This window comes from Anabrus simplex, chromosome 6 (genome assembly GCF_040414725.1).
Source record: "Anabrus simplex isolate iqAnaSimp1 chromosome 6, ASM4041472v1, whole genome shotgun sequence".
NCBI classification, from domain to species: domain Eukaryota; kingdom Metazoa; phylum Arthropoda; class Insecta; order Orthoptera; family Tettigoniidae; genus Anabrus; species Anabrus simplex.
Genome location: NC_090270.1, coordinates 126,472,273 through 126,493,409, shown reverse-complemented (window position 1 = coordinate 126,493,409; position 21,137 = coordinate 126,472,273). Strand labels below are relative to the sequence as shown.

The following is a 21,137-nucleotide window of genomic DNA, read 5'->3' as shown; positions in this document are numbered from 1 at the left end:
CTTATATAATGAAGATACAGACTTCCTGTGCTTCCCCCCCCACCAAAGCGTTATGAGCTGTTGCGGTCTTAATTTCCACTATCTTTTTAATGTGCACACTCCCTTTCATATTACAAAAAATTTGTTTAGTCAGATGGCGCAACAGCTCGTGACTTCTTACTTGTCACCCCAATAATCAGTTTCTGAGTTGAGTTTACGAGCATATCTATACTGTGTGTTTATAATTATGGTACTTACCAGCAATCGTGGAAAATACTTAACATGCGACATTCATACACCGCAAACTATAAATTGCAGATTGACACAAATGCAGAAGAAAATGGGAATAGGAATACGCTGAAGAAATTTTGGACCACCATCACCACAAAAAAATCATTAGAACATGGCATGGTCAGAAGGACATTTTGAACAAACTGTGTAAAGGGAAGCATGCAAAACATGCAAGACATGCCATGTGGCCAGAAACAGAAAGTGAGGTGTTGAAATGGTTTCAAGGAAATATCAAAATGGCTGACAATTTCCAAGAGGTAGTGTCATGTTGTTACTGTTTCATGGAACGTTATGGACTTTCTACATGTACCAAAATTAAAATTGACAAATTAATATGAAAATTAAATTACTTCGCAATTTGCCATTAACAAAAAAGAACAATTTTGAAATGGGACAGACAGTGAATATGAATGAAACGCTGCTCACATTTGATGTACCCTCAATAATAAGACTGTTACTGAGAAAGGTGAAAAAAGTGTTATTGGGTACACGAGCGGAAACGAGAAAACACACAATACCACAGGACTTGCATGTTGTGCTGATGGTACTAAGCTGCTGCCAATGATAATATTCAAGCCAGAAAAGATATCAGCAGATGTCGTCGTTCACATGCATGAAAAGGGTTGGGTAGATGAAAATAGCATTATGGATTGATAAAGTGAGGGGAAGGAAGAAACATGCACTACTACATAAGACAGCACTTCTTGTACTTGATCATTTTTGATCACACTTGATGTAGTCCATTAAGTAAAAATTCTACTGAATTGTCTGTTACCCTAACTACATCCTCTCACTGTCTCATTAAATAAATCTAACGCTGTTTTGCGCCTGGCTGTAAGTCAGGCTAACGTAGAGTAGTTGATGTTATGCGATTTATTTCACCGCCGAAGGATAGAAATAAATTTGAAAAATGGGCCAGAGCTATTCCACGGAAGGATATGGAGTTGACGGGTAATAACAGAATTTGTCACATTTATTTCTCTGATGATTTGATAGATAATTTTATAGTGTATGGTGAAAAAGTGGATATCTCTCGTGTGAGATGGAAATTTGATACAAAAAATTATTACTCCCTGTATCGCGCCATCTTGAAGACAGCAAGTTGATGAAGTGTTTATAACACGTCCTTCGAAATGTGTATGTGGCATTTTTTCCAGGCTGAGAAAGTAATGAAAAACTGAACTCAAAATCGATGTGGGGTGAAATATTTTTTGATATCGATGCCAAAGAAAAAAATTCAGTTGATCCTTCAGGAACCGATTGTTGTGTTCAGCATGTTATGGATATATATTACCCAGACTTGTTTATCATTATCTGATGTACCGATTTTTCTTCAGAACGAAGGCAGTCTGGTGAGATTTACAATCTGGAACATCTAGAACCTTGATTGTATGTTCCCGGAAACTACATTTTCCCGCATTATTCTTTCACATTAAGTGGTCCCGCGAGCATTCTAATTAAATCACGTTGTAAAAATCCTGCATTATCCATTCATCGAAGAAACTATTTCCCGGATCAACCGTCCAGAAATTTCAGTCACAGCAATGCTAAATCCTCGATCATGCGATTTTTCTAGAAACTGTATCTTATGAAAGGATGGCTACGGCATACTCACGGATCTTGGCGTTGATGTCCCGTCATTACGGTAATTTGAGGAAGTACTGTACTGAAAAAGCGATCGGCTGTGAACTTGCATAAGGGATCATTTTAGCATCGCATTCGAGTAGTACTGTTTAGAGAATCCTCGGAAATCATAAAGAGAGTGCCCACAACAATTGGAAGGAGACAGAGCGCATTTCGACAGCTCTATTTGAAGACCGAACGAGTTTCGTCAAGTGTTCGTAGGCTACTGGCAAAATGTCTACGTTATGTCCAGGGTTAGATGTTTGTCCTTTTACTTTTTTCGAGTGTATCACCTAACAGGTTTTTGGTGTTTCCCTCAGGGCACTGCATAGTCACTGGGCTTTCACAAAGGAATCAAAACTGCTCCTTCTTAAGTAACACAAATTTGGTATTTTAATATCATATACGATTAGCCTATGTTATCGAGACCAGAACATATGTTGCACATTACATAGGTAAAGCCATGGGAGGTTTCGGGATTGCCTATTACTGTTTTCGTCCTAATATAAGACTGGGAATTTCACGTTTTTGCGTTAAAATGTTATAAAAACTGCAGTTGTTTTTTTTTTGCGCACAGTACATTTTAAAACTTTGTATCATTTCATACTCGTGCCGACTTGTACAGCAAGTGTGCTTTCCAGCTGAGCAGAAGGTCGCGAATAATTGTAATTTTGGAAGTGTTAATGAAATTTTTCTCTTTCCAATTTGATTTTGATTAGCGACGGGCAGAATTGAATATAATGCATTCGAGAACTTGACTGATACTTACATACGAAACTATATTCTCCAGTTCAACAAACCTTTAAAAGTTAATGTAGACCTAATTTACGTGGTACAAGATTTCCATAAACTGACCAGGAACAGTATACTGGTGAACAAATTACAATGGAAGATTAAAAATATTTTTTAAAAAAATATTTTGCGATCATGTTGGACGCTTTTGTATCTAATGTGCTTTTATTTTATTAGAGAATTAAAAACAACTTGTGGTCGATTGTTGTTTGGCTTGGCGTTACAGGTATTACATTTTTCAAAGAGTCTGGCTGATCGAAGTTGCTGAACTGAAAGAAGTTTTCAAAGAAATTTGACGACGTTTTCAGAGGAAACTGACGTTTCCCCAGTAAAAGTGAATGTAAAGTTTCGAGATTTTAAAGTCGCGTACCGGTAATTAACGTTTGAAGCCAGCCCCGTGGTCTAACTTGCCTGCCTCTCACCCGGAGGGCCCAAGTTCGATTACTGGCCAGGTCAGGCATTTTTACCTGGATATGAGTGCTGGTTGCAGGTTCAGTCATTCTACGATTACCTTTAATTGAGGAGCTATTTAATGGTGATATGGCGACCCCGGTGTAGAGAGCCAGGAATAACGGCCGAGAGGATTCGTCACACTGATCATGTGTCAACTCGAAATCTGCAGGCCTTTGGACCGAGGGTGGTCGCTTGGTCGGCGGAAGGCCCATCTTGGTAGGCAGAAGGCCCACTGGGGCTGTAGTTTGGTTTGGTTTAGGGGCGTTTGTAAGATTATAAGTACAGTATAAATATTTCATTTTTGTGATGTTTAGCCAAATTGTTGATGGTTCATTCGTTCCCGGATTTTTCGTTTTCCCATGTTGTGCTTTTTTTTTTTTTTTTTTTTTTTTTTTTTTTTTTTTTTTTTCTTTTTTTTTTTTTTGTGATCCCTCCAAAAACAGAGAATCAAGGTTCCACTGTATTACAGAGATATTTTAAAGTCCAACAAGAAATGTCAAATCAATATCATTAACAGGAAGGTAACAGTATCTACCAACTTATCCATGAAGCCCCTCAACAATTCAAACAACAGAGTTTGAAAACTGACAAACGTAAAGTTAGAAGAAAGCAGGTGCTCCTTGAGAGAAGCAACCATCAGCAACTGGCTTTTGATGTAGGAGAGTTTGCGATTCCAGTAGAGACTATATCGCAATCTAAGAGCCCACAAATTCAACTGATGGTACCCATGGAAGAAAATCATAGCTACCAGTGAGAGCTAGTCTATCAACTCTACACAAGACATAAATCAGAAATACTTCACACCTGTAATTCCAGGTTGCAAAACCATTATTACTATTATTTATTACTTTAAAGAAAGTTCTTACAATATTAAAAGATTTAAATGCCCTTCATAGTCTGCTTGCTAGCCACAGATATCAGTCAGAACCCTGTAATAAACTCTTCAGTGTAATAAACTAAGTAAGATCTTTACCTGTAACTTCTTCAGTTGTTTCAGTGCATCTTCTTTGATCTTGTCATGCATCTCAAGTTGCTGCTCCATATCCTTTATATCTGCTTCCAGTTTCTTTCTTTGGGCCAAAGCATTGGTTCTCTGCTTACGCTCATCTTCCAGCTCTGCCTCTAGGTCACGTAACTGCTTCAAAAGACCTCGCCGCTTCTCTTCTGCTTGTTCTTCTTTGGCCTGGATAAAAACATGGAAAAATTAAATACAAAATAAATTCTCTCTACAGCAAAATCACTGCTACCAAAGTTTCAAATATGAATCTTCACAAATTTACCTTTCCTGAGGAATTATGACAAAAATTTGTAACAAGGAAAGAACTATTTTTTGTAATGAAATGAAATTGAAGGAATCAATGCAAGATCTCCAGTATCCTGATCAGTGTTATCACCTTAGAGAGAGTTACATAATGTGATTTTTCGAAGGGTACAATACTGCAGTCATGCTTGAAATGACCAGAATTCAACTAATAAAATATGGGAATCAAGTTTCTTTCACAAGGGACGATAACATTTTCAGGGCTAGGAAAAATACGATTATACTAAGCAGAAATAGCGAAAATATATGATGCGATAAGCAAGTATTGTTATACCAATTTAACACAATGAGAATCAGGACTTTGAATTTACTATGTCCTAAGCGGAATAACATGTTAATGAGGAACGCACTAATGAGGTTGCAATTTATTCACTATTTTGATTAACTTGCCTCGGAAACTAAACTACAGCAGTTTTTCCATGCAAAATTAAAAAGCATGTATCACTGCTCAAATCTTCAATAAAAAAAATATTGTAGTCAGATTATTCCTAAGTATCATTTATATGCTTCCCAAGTGTTAGGACTATAGGTTGCACAAATAGAACTTAAATTCAACGAAAATATTTTCTAGTACCGAAACAGAAAGAACATTCCTGACCGAATGCCGAGATCTCAATAGACAAAAAAATATACAAATTTCTCAATCCAAGTCAAAGATGGAAAACAAATCAGTGTGTTCATCAATCAAAATGAGTCTTCCTAACCATCTCTTATTACCTTTATCATCTATTTCTGGAATAATTAAAATTGCACTTCTAATTCTAAGATTTATTTTTCTATAGTTAAAATTGCATATGTAATTGCACTATTTACTTTTGCAAAATTCCTTGTTTTTACATTTTGTGTTTGCTCAACAATTTAGAAGAACCAAATCATCTGTGTTTTCTTTTCTGAATTTTATAACAACTTGTCCACCATTATTTCTTTCCAAATTTCATCATTTCCTTCTATTCCTTCTCATCTTCTGTAAATAATAATAATAATAATAATAATAATAATAATAATAATAATAAATGTCGTATCTGTAGCCTATTATTGCTTTATGTCCTTGTTTGTTTTGAAATTAAACACAATGTGTACTTATATGTGAAAGGTTACAATTTGTCATTTCTTTTTTTCCTATGTCACTTTGTTTTTTCCAGTCCTTAGCAGGTGTGCCGAGTTGTGTTCGTTTAGTACAGTTCATCAGGTGGTACCTAGAACGGGTCATGCCGCAGAGACGACAGATACATTCTTTGTCTGGGGTGTGGAAACTGGTGGTTAGGCATATTTTCCCGTGGAATCCGTGGACACTGAAGCGTGTGTATTCATGGTGTAGTTTGGGCCCTTCCAGTCATTGTTCTTCATTAATTCTGTTTTGCAGAAACCTTAAGGTGTCTGCTGGGCTTTCTGTCTCCTTTCTTGAAGGACGGCAGTCGATGCGGCGGTGTCTGGTAGTCCTCATTATCCATAGCATCTGACACTTCCTGGACACATTTTATAATTTTATCTTCATTTAAATTTTGAAAACCTGAGTGAGCATCACTTTGTACCTACTGCTTTGCAACTTCATCATCAGTCTTTAAATGCTAAAATTGACTGATTCTGCAGCTCCTCAGATTCTTCTGCTGGCCAAAGTTTATTCCACACACTTGAAATTATCTTATGTTTCCTTGCATTTGATGATCTCTGTTGTAGTGTCCTCCGCTTTGCAGCTATGCAACCCACTCCCGCACTGAAGCTTCGAGAATGTGCGTGGTGTATCCAGCTAGCGCGCCGACTCATGGCGTGTGTGTCAGGCAGACCGTATAAATAGCGGGCGAACTCAGCAGCAGTGTCCAGCGATCAGCTCTACGCCATAAAGTCAGACACGGTGGTACCCCTCTTAAAAATGTGGGCTGAATAGGTGGACTGAACTTTGGTCGGGAGGTCTCACCTCTGGACTCACTACCGCCTCCCATTTCTGCCTTCCTGGTAGCTTCGCCACACTTCTAGCATTCTGCTACATAGAAAAGACTTTTATTACATTCCAGCAAGCCTGTCAAGACATTAGATAGCCATCAGCTATCAGAGACATTTATATGTGCGTGATACACTTCATTATCAGTGCAGATCATTGTGTATATAGTGATGTGAACTTTTATAAATGTACATAATTCACAATTCCATACCAAGCCTACTCATTATAACATTCAGCGTGCTCCAAATAAGAAGCAACTTGACAGACAATTTATTTCTATTTATTTTGTAAAATATCTCACTAAAACTATTTACTTGTATTATATATTGTTTGCATCTCGTACACGACAACATTATGGCGATGAGGAAAATCAGGAACACCATTATCAACAACATTATGATGAGGACAAACAATATTATCGCCACAATACAACATTATGTTCATGCAGACCACTAGGACGAAATTTCATCACCAACACAACATTTTTGCTGTGAGATATATTTTCAAGTAGTGCGAATTTCAAGATTTTATTCCAAGTGTGCATACCCAGTCACACAGCCAGCATTTTGCTTTGAACACAGAGCATCATTTCACGTCAAAGACAAACAGCATTTGTTCCTAGAGAGAGTTATTTCTTCGCACAGGCTATTACCCTGTCACACGCTGAAGGTCACGCTTACAGCTTGCTCTTCACTCACCGTTCTCTCCCTTTGCACAAGAGCCTCCGACCGGCACTCTACTACACGGAACCCGACAAGCCGTACAGCTGTGTCGTACATATTATAAGCAAGCATGGCGACTGCATAACAATTAAGAGCCATCCTCCAGGCTTTACAACAGCAGCAATAACAATTTATGCAGCAACACTAAACAGCATTACTCACGGCCCTTCAGGCTCTGTCTACTTCCCAACAGAGCAATGCAGTTCCTTCATTTGGTCTGTATATTTTGCTTGCTTACAACAGCACTTCATCTGTCATGCCATTACAGACGAGAATAGGTGGACTGAACTCTGGTCCTCAGTTCTGTGGGAAATGAAACCTGCGAATTGCTAAAAAAATTAAGCCCAGAAGAGCAGATCTTTGAAGTTCCTTTCCATTAGCTCATAGCTCGCCTCAATGACCACTATTCCAAGGATCCCCACATTGTGGCAGCTCGCTATACATTTTTTCAGTGCCGAATGAAACCGCAACAGACTCGCACAGAATGGATTGTGGAATTACCTGGTCTCGCCAAGAGCTGCGAGTTCGTCTGTCATAAGGATGGTTGTGACACACCATATACTGACTAACTCATTCGGTACATGGTCATTCTCCATACGCCACAAGACAAAATCAGTTTTGACGCTGTCAAAAACAGTAACCCTTCATTACAGGAAGTACAGCGTAGTGGCAGTCTATGAAATAACTACTAAGACTGCAGCTGAGATAGCTAACAGATACAAAGTGGCTCAGATGTCTCATACGGACAACAAGCATTCTATTCCTTCGAATCGCCAGGGAAGCAAGCTCGCTTCGAAGCGCCCCTGCCAGGTTCCTTCTCGCTCTTCTCCGTAAACACGAGTCACTAAGCACCCTATGAAGCTACTGCCTTCATGCAGAGGATGTTTTAAGCATCATGACCGACGTGACTACCGATACTTCAGGGCAACCTGTGATCACTGCCATAAAGTGGGGCATATCAAGACTCTTGTTTCAGAGTAAGTCATGCCCTGAACGTCCTACTAGGAAGAAACCACAGGACATGGAAGTCGATCAAATCAACTTGATTCTGCCTACAAACAATTCAAGGAAGATCGTCATTCCGCACACCTTTCATGATCACTCGACAGATTTCCAATTGAACTGGTTCACCTGTCTCCATTATCAATCTTGCTACCTATCACAGCTTAGGATCGCCGTCATTTTCTCCAGCTGATGTCCAGCTTGTTACTTTTAACAAGAAGAAAATTGATATTGAAAGGCAAAATCAATATCCCTGAAAGTTATAAGGACCTCCATAAAGCAGTTACCTTACTGGTTGTAAACAACTACACTGCATCCAGCATTCTAGGCATGGATCTCTTCAACCTATTTGGATTTCAAATACATGACAATGTCAATGTCATCTCCGAATCGCAACCTACCGCAGATGTCACTAAACTACTTAAGCAATTTCCGGAAGTTTTCGACTCCACCCTAGGCACAGCCAAAGGATACACAGCTCATATCCAGCTTAAACCAGAAACAAAGCCTCGTTTTTACACGGCACGTCCTGTCCCTCTCGCGTTCCACGATCAAGTTAAGCAAGAACTAGAGCAGTCTGTATTTTCGCTCTGGTCAACTCCAGTAGATGGGCTACGCCCCTCATCGTGGTCAAGAAGGCAAATAGTGGTATCTGCATTTGCGGTGATTTTCGATTTACCTTCAATTCTCAGATTGAAACTGAAGTTTTCCCGATTTCCCGTTCTGAAGATTTATTTCACCATTTATCCTGTGGACAGTTCTTCTCTGAAAGAAGCTTATCTCTAGCTACTCTTAGATGACGAATCTAAAGAGTACCTCACGTTGAATACACCTCTTGGTCTTCTACAGCTACAGCGCCTACCTTTTGGTGTCTCTTTCTCCACTGCGATTTTCCAGCGATATTTGGAGCAACTTACACCCTCCATCCCCGGTTGTGATAATTATTTTGACAGCATCCTTGTCACGGGCAAAGATCATCAGGATCACCTGCATGATCTGCAACTGCTACTCATGAAATTGAAAGACAATGGCCTGCATGCTAATCTTGCTAAATGCACCTTCTTTCAACCACAAGTTCAGTACCTAGGACATATTATTGATAAACATGGCATCCGGCCCAGGGAACAGAACGTCTCTGCCATTATCAACATGCCCGCACCACAGAATATCAAATAACTACAATTATTCATCAGAAAAGCTAACTACTGTAACAAGTTCATTCCACGCTCTGCTTCGGTAGCAGCTTCTCTAAATGCTCTACGTAAGAAAGATACTAAATTTCATTGGTCTCAGCAATGTCATCATGCCTGGCAGACCATCAACAAGGTCCTAGTCCAAGCTGTCAAGCTTATGCATTTTCAACCCAGTAAGCTAATCACCCTAGCCACTGATGCATCAGAATACGGACTCGGCGCAGTTCTCTCGCAGAAGGATAAACACCGACAAGAGCGACCTATTGCCTTTGCTTCCAAGACGCTCAACAAACACCAATGTCACTACTCTCAGATAGAGGAAGAAGCGTTAGCAATTATCTTTGACATTCGCCGCTTCACTGAATATCTGTATGGTAACCATTTCCTTATCATCATGGACCACAACCCTCTTGTTCACTTATTACACCCTGGTAGTAAGGTACCTGAACATTCTCTCAGGAACTTCAGAGAAGGTCATTGTTTCTCTCTGACTACTCCTATCAGACTGCATATCGTAGCTCACCCCAGTATTGTAATGCTGATGCTCTCTGTCCCCTAACTGCTGGTCCTGATACTACTTTTGATGCTCAAGAAACTGAATGTCTTCAGTTAGACATCGAACTTGAAGAAACTGTCTCCAGTTTTCCTACCGACGCTACTTGCAACAGATAAGGATAGTACGCTACCTACCATACCTACCATACCTATATTCGCAATGGTTGGCCACTTCAACACAAACTTCCTACCGACCTTGCTCCTTATCACCGTCTTCAACATAGTCTCACAGAACGTGCAAGAATTACCCTATTCGAAACAGGTACACTATTCAGGGTGGTAATCCCACTTAGCCTTAGGAAGCAACTTCTCAAGTTGTTACATGAAGGTCATTGGGGAATACCACGCACCAAGCAACTCTCCCGTCAACACTGCTATTGGCCTGGTATTGGCGCTGACGTCGAGCAGCTCATCCGCCATTGTGGACAATGTCAAGCACACCAGAATGCGCCTACATCTGACCTTGCTCCAAGGCCCCCAGCTAGTTCTCCATGGGAACGTGTACACATTGACTTTGCCAGACCCTTTCTCAACTCTACGAGGCTCGTCGTGATGAACTCGCTATCCAATTTTCCTTACGTTGTAGAAATGCACTCTACCACTATGGAAGCTACTATTCGAGCACTCCAGAAGATTTTACTACTGAAGGTTTATCCCACACCCTAATTTTTGACAATGCACCTCAATTCACTGCTGCTAAATTCAAAGACTTTTGCCACACTAATGGAATTAGGCACATTTTACACCTCTTTTTCATCCACAATCTAATGGTGAAGCTGAACGTTTTGTCCAAACTTTCAAGAAGAACATGAAGAAAGCTGTATCCTCAGGCTTAAGCAAGGACCAAGCCTTCTTACAATTGCTCGGAAGATACAGGACTATGCCTGGTACAGACAACCTCACTCCACAGCACACAAGCTACATGGACACCTTCATCGAACATTACTTTCTTTGTTGCAGCCTCTTCCTGCCCAACCACATCGCTCGCAACCCAAGTTCCACACAGCCGACAAAGTATATCTCCGGACTTTCAAACCCAATCCTCCATGGATACCTAGTGTCATCTGCTGTACCTTGGGAAATCATCTCTACAACATCCAGACCGCAGAGAAATGCATCTATCACCACCAGGACCAGCTCCGCCTTCGCTATCGTCCAGCACCTGATGTTGATTCCCTTGTATCCCCTCAGAAATCCATTGCCGAAAGAGCTCTGGACCATTTAATCACGATGGGTTGTTTTCAGGATGACTCTACGCTCCACCACCCGGACCAGGCTACGGACACCACAACCATCACGGCCGACTCTCCAGTCCAGCATCGCAGCCGCCGCCATCGCCGTTTCACGCCATACTGGCGCAGTTAGGAGGGGTGGGTGCTGAAGTGTCCTCCGCCTTGCAGCTATGCAACCCACTCTCGCATCGAAGCTCCGAGAATGTGCGTGGTGTATCCAGCTAGCGCGCTGACTCATGGCGTGACGTCAGCCAGCCCATATAAATAGGAGGCGAACTCAGGAGCAGTAGGCAGTCAACTCTGATCTGAAGGTCTCACCTCTGGACTCCCCACAGCCACCCTATTTCTGCCTTCCTGGTAGCTTCGCCACACTTCTAGCATTCTGCTACACAGAAAAGACTGTTATAACATTCCAGCAAGCCTTTCAAGACAGGTAGATAGCCATCAGCTATCAGGGACATTTATATGTGTGTGACACTCTTCATTATCAGTGCAGATCATTGTGTATATAGTAGTGTGAACTTGTATAAATGTACATAATTCTCAATTCCACATCAAGCCTACTCGTTATAACATTTAGTGTGCTCCAATAAGAAGCAAGTCGACAGATAATGTATTTCTATGTATTTTGTAAAAAAAATCTCACTAAAATAAACTATTTAGTTGTGTTATATATTGTTTGCTTCTTGTATATGATACAACAATCTCCATTACAAGTTAAGAACTTCATTTACAACAATCTCCACCTAAGTTCTCTGGCTCTGATTTTAGATAGTTTCTCTTTCCTCCTTAGTCCACTTTGGATTTTAATTTTTATTCAACTGCAGGATCTGAAAGACATTGCTTCAACCATTTTTATTCCTGCTGGAGATGTTAATGTTGTAAATAAGAACAACAGTACTTACATTATATATACATCAGCTATTAATTTCATCTTCAATGATAACAACTTTGGATTTTTGCTAGGATAAATTTTGACAATGTTAGTAATTATCATTGTAGTGCATTTTTTGCATTAACAGTTATTGTGATATTATCTACATATTATACTGTTGCGTGTAAGTTGTTAGCTTGAAACCATAAACCTCACTCAGTGACTTCATTGTTTGTTATGCCACATTACTGTTGAACAGACAAGGTAAATCTGGACTGTCTTGTATTATTCTAGAATTGTAGATTAATATACATTTCTAAAGTAAAATCTTTGAGAGTTTATTCATATTTCATTATCTGGTCTCAAAAATTCAGGTAATGTATAAAGTCTGACAGACATTTTAAAAAAGTGTTTCAAATAAAAAGTAATAACTGAAAAATAATTTTGGCTCTCCCATTACTACTCATTAGTAGCCATAAAAGCCAGTTCTATTAAAGGAGTAGTAAAGAATTTATCAATAAAGTGTCTAGATTTCTGAACCAAAAAAGTTATCAACTGTGAAAGTTAGAAACCTAGAGCATACTACGTACCTGAAGATCCCGCTCGAACTGAGCTCGCAGGGCCTGCATGTTGACTTCAAGCCTTAACTTGGCATCTTCTGTAAGCTGCAGCTCATCCTCCAGTTCCTCATTCTGTGCCTTAATTTCAGCCAACTGGCTCTCTAAAGCTCGCTTGGCTTTCTCCAGCTCGTGAACCTAGAGAAGGAAAATATTTCTAGAAAAATTCTGTTTCAAGAAGAAGAAATAAGACAGAATAACATCTAGTCATGCAGCATGACACACTGAGAAGAGAAGGAACTTGAAAAAAACTTGGAAACATGAACTGAACGTGATGAATTGCACTCTTCCTTCAGTACAGGTCAAGCAGAGTTAGTAACATTTAAAAAAAGTGCATGCCATTCACTCAGTCGAAGTAATATTATTTACATACGTTTAAGAACAGTATATTAAAGTAACTATGATGATGAAAAAAGAATAGAAGTATAATATAGAGAAAATTTTCTAAGTAAACACTTCGAATATAACCACTACATTAAAAAATCAAAATATTTCATTTCTGAACAGCATCATAATGTTGATATCGAAGTTTCACTGACTACCGTACATTACTTGAAAAGAAAGACCAAGATTTTATATTCCAACACCAATTGTTTAAATGTCTGTTATACAGTGGTAATAAAATAATAAATATGTATATCTAAGAGTGATAGTAACCACATAGGAGGCACTTCTACTAGGTAAACAATTAATCTATTTATGTATTAATTAATTGATTCATTAATTAATAAATTAGACAACAGACAGCTTGAAGATAGTTTTGCACAACTTATTTCACGATACTAGGAATGGGTAGTTTGATGCATCCTATGTGTGAATTGGGGTTCTAATTTTGGCATCTCCTGTCAATTTACTTAATTGAAATTAAGAAATACTGCACGGGTGAAGCCACAGCAGGTAACGAGTGTATGTGCAAGTTTTTTCTCCTAAGAATTATGCTTAAATTTGAAGACTTATCTGCTGAATAATACTTACAGGCATCATTTAATGGGAGTTAGAAATCTTTAAGATTATTTCAAAAGAATATTAAATTAAACTGCAATTATTGTTGGCAATGTTCGCTCTAATGTTAGGCATAAAATTATGCTCCTACATCATAAAGAAACTGATCTCCAGAATCATAAGATTGTGTCTGCCAAGAAAGAATCTCAAATACACATAGGAATATAATATCAAGATATTTTATAAAACATATAAACTTTTGAATTTCAAACTATTACTTAAGACCAAGATATTAGAATTTGAAAATGCTCACATTAACTTAAGAAACCTTGTATATAGTGACAGCACAGCACAGAACATTAGCCTTACCTCTGCCTGTAGAATTATGCACAAGAGAGAAGAAATAAGACAGTGTTAAATCTAGTCATGCAGCACAACACAATGGGAAGAGAGGGAACGTGAAAAAAATCATGGATACATGAAATGAAGGTGATAAATTGCACTCTTCCTTCAGTACGTACAAAAAGTCATGTAAAATGTGAAGTTTATACAATGTCACATACTAACTTAACCTCTTATTGATTGGTGGCTAAATATGTTACCACTGTTCTTTTCTGTGTGTCCAAATAAATTTTGTGCTCTGTTTTGCATGATAGTATGTTTGTACGTAGTTTTAATGCGTCTAATTTTCATCAGACAAGTGTGTTTCGACTGCTTATTGTCATAGCTGTTTCAGTATTGGGTGGTAGAATACTTAGCCACTTTTTTTTTTTATTTTTTTTTTTTTAGAAGTGGTTTTATGTTGCATTGACACAGATAAGTCTTATGGCGAAGATAGAACAGGAAAGGGATATGAGTGGGAAGGAAGCGGCTGTGGTCTTAATTGAGGTACAGCCCCAGCATTTACCTGGTGTGAAATAGGCAAACCACGGAAAACGATCTTCAGGGCTGCCGACAGTGGGTTTCAACCCATTATCTCCTGCATACTGGATACTTGCTGCACGTAAGTGACTGCAGCTATCCAGGTTGGTTTTAGCCCCTATTCATCTAGGTTCAGTAGGTGAAAGGTTAGCAACTACCCATACAAAAAGGGCATGAAAAAATATGAGCATTTTAGGGTTAAATCTTCAAATGGTTTTTGTTTGGAAGTGTAGACCCAGCCCATCAATTATACACTTTGCCAATAATTCAAAGGAAAGGGATATATACTCACCACAAAACAGGGACTACTAACTTATTTCAGACAAAATTTAATGTTAGTCCATTTGAAACTCTACAAATTAAATGTTACGGGATTAAGTTAATTAGCTCATTTGAGAAGTTTCAGTGCAATAATTGATACACAACATTGATCGTGACAATCACAACACCAATATTGCTGTTTCCTGCCTTTGGACAAGAATAACCACGAATAGCTGTCTTAAAGGTTTGTTGCTGTGAATTCTCATGCCATGTATTTTTGTGGACATTATGGCTTGACTACAACAGTCTCACTTCTAAAGGCCACCACACACACAAAGCTAAGCTATGCTACGAAGGAAATTTTTTTTTTTTTAATCGCTCCAATGATATTACATGGAATGGCATACACAGACTGCTATGCAAAGCTACGCTAACCTAAGCAATGCCAAGCTAAATTTTACTGATCACCAAGGAGGCAATTTTCATAGCTGTAGCTGGCTTCGCGCATGCGCACGATTGTGATCAATATCACGCTTTTGCCCAGCATCTAGCAAACAGTCGTTTCAAGTGTGTGACTTTTGTGAATTACCTCAATACAGTAGCTATTATATTGCTTAATTGTTTTTGTGTTTGTTAATTATCATGGACAGCAGACGAAAGGAAGGAGGCCTGATTGAAGAGGTACATAAACACACTTGTCTGTCAAACAATGAAAGACAACTGTTGATAAGAATTAAATGCAAGTCTGGAAATTTATTTTACACATCATTGCTTGCTTTTACATACATATCTTCCCTAAATTTTATAATTTGGGTACTTCATATTCATTTTTCTTAATATCATCCTCAGTGATAGAGATAAGTTCATGAAACTGCTGTGATTTGGATGAAAATAATTTTAAATTAATCATTACAATGCTTGAATGATGGGATACACCCTAAATTGGATGCCATTATGCATTATTAGACCAAGCACCAAAAGTTGGTTTCGAGATATTTGCGTTTGACTTTAGGGTTATGTGTAATTTCGAGCAAACATAATTTTGTCAAACGTGGTATTCCTGGTGTTGTAGGATAATAGATGGTACCTTCTCACCAAATTTCAACATTTTTATACCCACAGTTCATAGATTTTCTTGAAAAAATTGTGCTTAGTCTACTGATGCAATTTAAGGTATTTTTCACATGTGAATAATGCATCACAATGCTACACCAATAATCCCCTACTGTCAAGTATCTACTGAGTTAGACTTCAAAAAATATGTGACCCCAGTCATGATTAAAACCTGAATCTCCCACTGCGCTAAGTGCTTGAACCATCATGAGCCGCGTCACAATTCCGCCACAGTATTCAAGTTTTAGATGGAGAAGCTCTAGAAGGGGAGCTATTCCCTAAAGTCACTGCTATAACCACCTACTGCTTTGATGAATTTCAACTGATCTGAGTCAAATACAAATAGTAAGAAGTGAGCCAATGAAGTCTATACAATGCAATGCGTATTTCTTTATGGATTTTCCTTCATGATAGGCCTATTATGTTCTGACGTGATATTTTCTAGCCTTTGGGCAAGTTTTGTTCTGCTTCAGACACACATTAGGTGCTAAGTAGAATAGCAGTCTCTCATACCATTAGGGACCGTTGACCTAGATATTAGGCCCCTTTAAACAAGCATCGTCATCACCATTGTCACCACCTTCATCAGAATGCCAGTCTCTTAAACTAAGTAAAGGATATGAAGGTCAGTATACGTGGTTATGATAATCTTATTCAAAGGAAAATAAAGTGATTCTGAAAGAAAGTATAGAATTTTAATTACTTATCTCAGTTGAACAGAATAGGAACAGAAAATGTGATTAACAATATTTGCTCCCACAAATTCATATAAAACACTGGACAGGTAGTAAGATTGTTACTCTCAGTTCATTCAATCTCGTAATCAGGATCTCCATTGAATCAATCTATGCCACCCATGATTGTCAGAATCTCCTTGAAGTTCCTGGTAAAATTGTTTGGCATCTGCAAGTATTAGGTGCATCAGCGACTTAAGGTTTCCAAGTTTGGCTTCAGAGATAGGTTTTCCATTTAGTCACAAAGGTATTAATGCCTGATTAAAGGGAACTCTAGATTCCCGTGGTTGTCCCAATCTTGATGTATTTAGATTTACTTCCATATATTCACCATCAAATGTAGTTTTGTTGTACATACTGAACGGCTGTGATTTCAAGAACTCGATTTCTTTTAGTTTTACCAGTTTATCTTTCAACCATAGACATCTGTTTCCCGATTCACGATCAGTTTTTCAAGTTCTGCTGTACTGAAGAACATGTTTTTCATCCGGCGAACAACAATGCGTTTTTTCTGCCTGGAGTTTCTCATAAACGCTGATGAAATTTGAGGGCACGCTAAATATCTGCAAAGTCATTGCTTTCATTATTCTGATCTCGAATTCACTGATTTGGGACGTATTACTTAGCATAACATGTTAAAGGTCTGTTACAGTGAAGCCTTCGAAGCTTCCTCAAACAAATATATCGATAGAATATTACTTACATTACAGACTACCATATTAGCTATCGTACTACAACCTCATTTTGATACTAACCTTAGAATGTTCTTCTAGGGAATGATTCTCTGCTGTAACCATTTTAGCAAGCTGCATAAGTAGCATTGTCCTTCTCCTTACCTTTGGAGGTACTTGATACACTGCCGAACTTCACCAACTGATAACCCACTCAATGTATCACCACGTCAATAACTTAGCACTATTGAAAACATGGGTTCCCTTGCTGTCATCCACGAAGCAATGTGAGGAATGGGGCGCTTGGTCTAATGATGCAAAATTGAATGTCGCATAGTCTACTGATGCAATTTACAGTTTAATTGATTCCTGGTATGTCACTTAGGTTTTCAGTTTACTGAAAACTAATTCCCTCTTGTAAGACAGTGGGGAATTTATTATAAGTAGTTCATGCTTTTCTCTACAAGATAGTGCTGAAATCTCAACTTTCGTCAAATGGCTCTGTCTATTGATGCATAACTCCATCCAATTATTCTCCTACCGATTTCACGTATACAGAATCTCCTCCTCCTCCTCCTCTTTCTGTTCATTTCTTGTTCTTTCTTCAGCTTTCCATGGCAGTAGCCAATAAAAAATCCTCTTCAATTAATCTGCCATCTTTAAATGGCTGCCTAACATAGTTTAGCTTAGCTTTTTATTCGTGACATAGCACAACATAGCCTGACATTATTTAGCATAGCGTAGCTTAGCTTTCCGTGTGTGATTGTCTGAAGTCAAGTCACAATGTCTCTTTCACATGAAAACTCAGCAAGGACTGTGACATTAATGGAGGATGGGTGTAGTATACACTATGTAGCAGACATTATAGGCACGTCTTGTTCTAACGTGTACAGACCCGTTAAAAGGTAGAGAGAGATCAATATCTACACCAGGAGGCCCGGTTCTAGTCATAGAAAAAGCACTTCTGAGCACTATGATCGCTTTCTTGTAATGCAAGTTCTTCACGATCAACACACAACAGCTGTGGAGGCCAGAAATAGTTTGAAGCAAGTACGGGTCATGGACATCAGTGAAAGGACAGTAAGGAGGAGGTTGTACAGTCTCCAATTGTGATAAAACTTGGTAAACACATTGAGGTCCACGTAAAAAAGATGTCAGCATCAATTTTGGGTGCCAACATTCATTAGGGCGTTAACTAAGGGGCCTAAAAGTTGCGACATTTCAAATTCCGCGCGAACAGCGATGAATACCTGCTGGCCAATGCTAAGCCGGCACACTACTCGCCTCCTACCACACCTTTGTACCTCCTCCGCTCCACCCTTCCGTTTGCTCGCCACTGCATGTTTCCCTTCTCCCAGCACCTGCCCATGAGCTTTCTATATCGTAGCCCTTCAATTTAGTTTTCTTTCGACTCTGCTATATTAGGGTGTCTTATAAAATTATTTATAGCGTAGACTGTAGTTCTTTATTCTCCGACTTTACATACCGAGTTTCATTAAATTCTGTTTACCTATTTTCTCGTGACCCGGCGCTGATATGGACTTAGTAACAAAAATCCAAATTCATGAATATATCTGTGATCATAGCCAGTACGGTAACAATATACAAGACAAATAATCAGAAATTTAACACTATATAACTTTAGTTATGTAGTATTTATCGATACGACAACTATTCACATAAATATTTGAGAATTAAATTGTAGGCCTTCCCCTAAACTACCATTTCACTCAGCGTGAATAAAAGTATTTGTGGCCTAGATTATAGCGACTTATTCCCCAATTTTGAATACTGATTTTTCATTAAGATAGGACCTCTAATAACCAATATTTGAGAATTGAATTTTAGGCCTTCCCCTAAACTAACATTTTTCTCAGCATGAATACAATTATTTACAGCCTAAATTGTAGCGACTTATTCCCCGACTTTTCTTACCGATTTCCATTAAGATACGACCAGTAATAACATAAATATCTGAGAATTAAATATTAGGCCTTCCATTATACCGCTATAAAATCATTTATGGCCTAGATTGTAGCAACTTGCTCCCCGACTTTGCATACCGATTTTCGTTAAATTCTCTTCAGCCGTTTTCTCGTGATGCGTGTACATACATACATACATACATACATACATACATACATACATACATACATACATACATACAGGCAGACAGACATTAAGGAAAATTAAAAAGTGCATTTCCTTGTTACTGTGGACATGACTGATACAGAAATACCATTCTTTTTAAATTCTGAGCAATGTACAGACAAAACTCATTTTATATAGGCCTACTGTATATACAGTAGATTTGAGGGTTAACCAGTGGTCTTTTATCAAAATCATTAGTATAATTATATTGGAATTATAGAGCTCAAAATTAAGGAAGAAATAAAATCAGGGAGTGAGGAGGAGGAAATCACTATTCTGATAAAATGTGTCAAAAATGTCCAAAACTCACTCCGAGTTCGCCTGCTGCCACTTCTCTTGTTATCAATAAACTCATTTTAGTTCAGACTACGTATACAATAGTGTAAAAACAAAAACAGTAGGCTAAATCTTATGCCTATAACATCACAAATCACTGATTAAAATACTTAGTCAACTCAACTGCTACCATCACCCTTTTTCACTTTTAGACTTACAACCACAAGCCACAACCCAATAAACAGAATGATATGATGAGAAGACTAAAAGAAATCGCAGGTTGGGAGGTTATAAATCCCACAACACGACAATAGCTCCTTTCAAAAATGGGTTAAATGGCTTTCACAGCCACAGATTCTATTCTATTTCTGTTCTTGTGATTGTACGACAATGTCGACAATAGCTGTTTACAATCACAGCGCAGCCGCAACTGCGACTGTGGTGCGGGTCACAGACTTGTGAGCGTGATGCTGTGATTAGCTGCTACTGTTTTCTTAACTGCTAGTCTGCTAATTGCTACTGGCCTTCACTGTGCATTTCAGGCTGACTGATCACGTTAGTTTAACGTTTTCTCACAGCGCAGTGCTGCCACCTGCGAAACATCACAATCGCAGTTAAGACCTGCTAGTCTGGCCCACCCGCTAGCAGGCTGAACTGTGATTTCACACTAGCAGTGATTTAGCAGCAGGTTTGCAAATCGCTTCCCATCACTAATTCCTGGATGGAATGAAGATAGTGAGGCTTTATACCAAGAATACCTATGTTCTGGAAATCAAACAGTGGGCTCACAGCTACTCCACTCTTTAAATAAGAACAGAAGAGAAATGGGAAGCTACACTCAAAGAAATGAACTTCACAAAGTCAAGCAGGAAAGCTTGGAGAATCTTGAATGGGCTAACTGGCAAGCAACACCCCAAAAAGCCGCAGCCTAAACCGAGTCCTGACATTATTGCCAACAGGATCGTAGACTTCACAGGGACAAAGAGGGACAAGAAACCTACCAGTAGTAAAATGTAACCTTTCTAAACTCAAGCGCAGTGCCCGGAGAAACGAGCCACTTTCCAGGCCCTTTTCCACAGTGGAAGTAGAAAATGCAATTAAACAACCGAAAATCGGCAAGGCTGCTGGCCCCAACAATATCTATAATGAATTTATTAAGAACATGGTCCCGCATTGTATATACTGGCTCACTTCTCTCTTCACTTATATACTCCAACAGAACAGATTGCCCAGACAATTCAAACTGTCAAAAGTTATAGCCATTCTCAAACCTGAGGACAGCCCCGAAAGTTATCGACCAATAGCACTGCTCGGTTGCATATTCAAGCTTCTCGAACGAATCCTCCTAACCAGAAGAGCTCCGTTCATTGAAGCTGTTACTCCTCCTTAACAAGCCAGATTCAGACATTGATGCAGCTGCACTAATCAAGTTCTTGCCCTAACTACACATATTGAAGCTGGTTTTCAAGACAGCT

At 38.8% G+C, this 21,137-nt stretch overlaps 1 protein-coding gene across 3 annotated transcripts in view; it reads right to left on the bottom strand.

Annotated features, from left to right (window-relative positions):
* Positions 1-21,137, bottom strand: part of zip (myosin heavy chain 10) — a 458,974-nt gene that overhangs the window by 65,348 nt on the left and 372,489 nt on the right. For all 3 annotated transcript variants that reach the window (XR_010860546.2, XM_067149903.2, XM_067149904.2), the window contains exons 26-27: positions 12,567-12,731; positions 4,112-4,321 (exon numbers count right to left, since the gene is read on the bottom strand). Coding sequence is in view for 2 of the 3 variants with exons in the window: in XM_067149903.2 (XP_067006004.1) it covers positions 4,112-4,321; positions 12,567-12,731 (375 nt within the window). In the remaining variant the exon portion in view is untranslated. The remainder of the gene's footprint in view (positions 1-4,111; positions 4,322-12,566; positions 12,732-21,137) is intronic.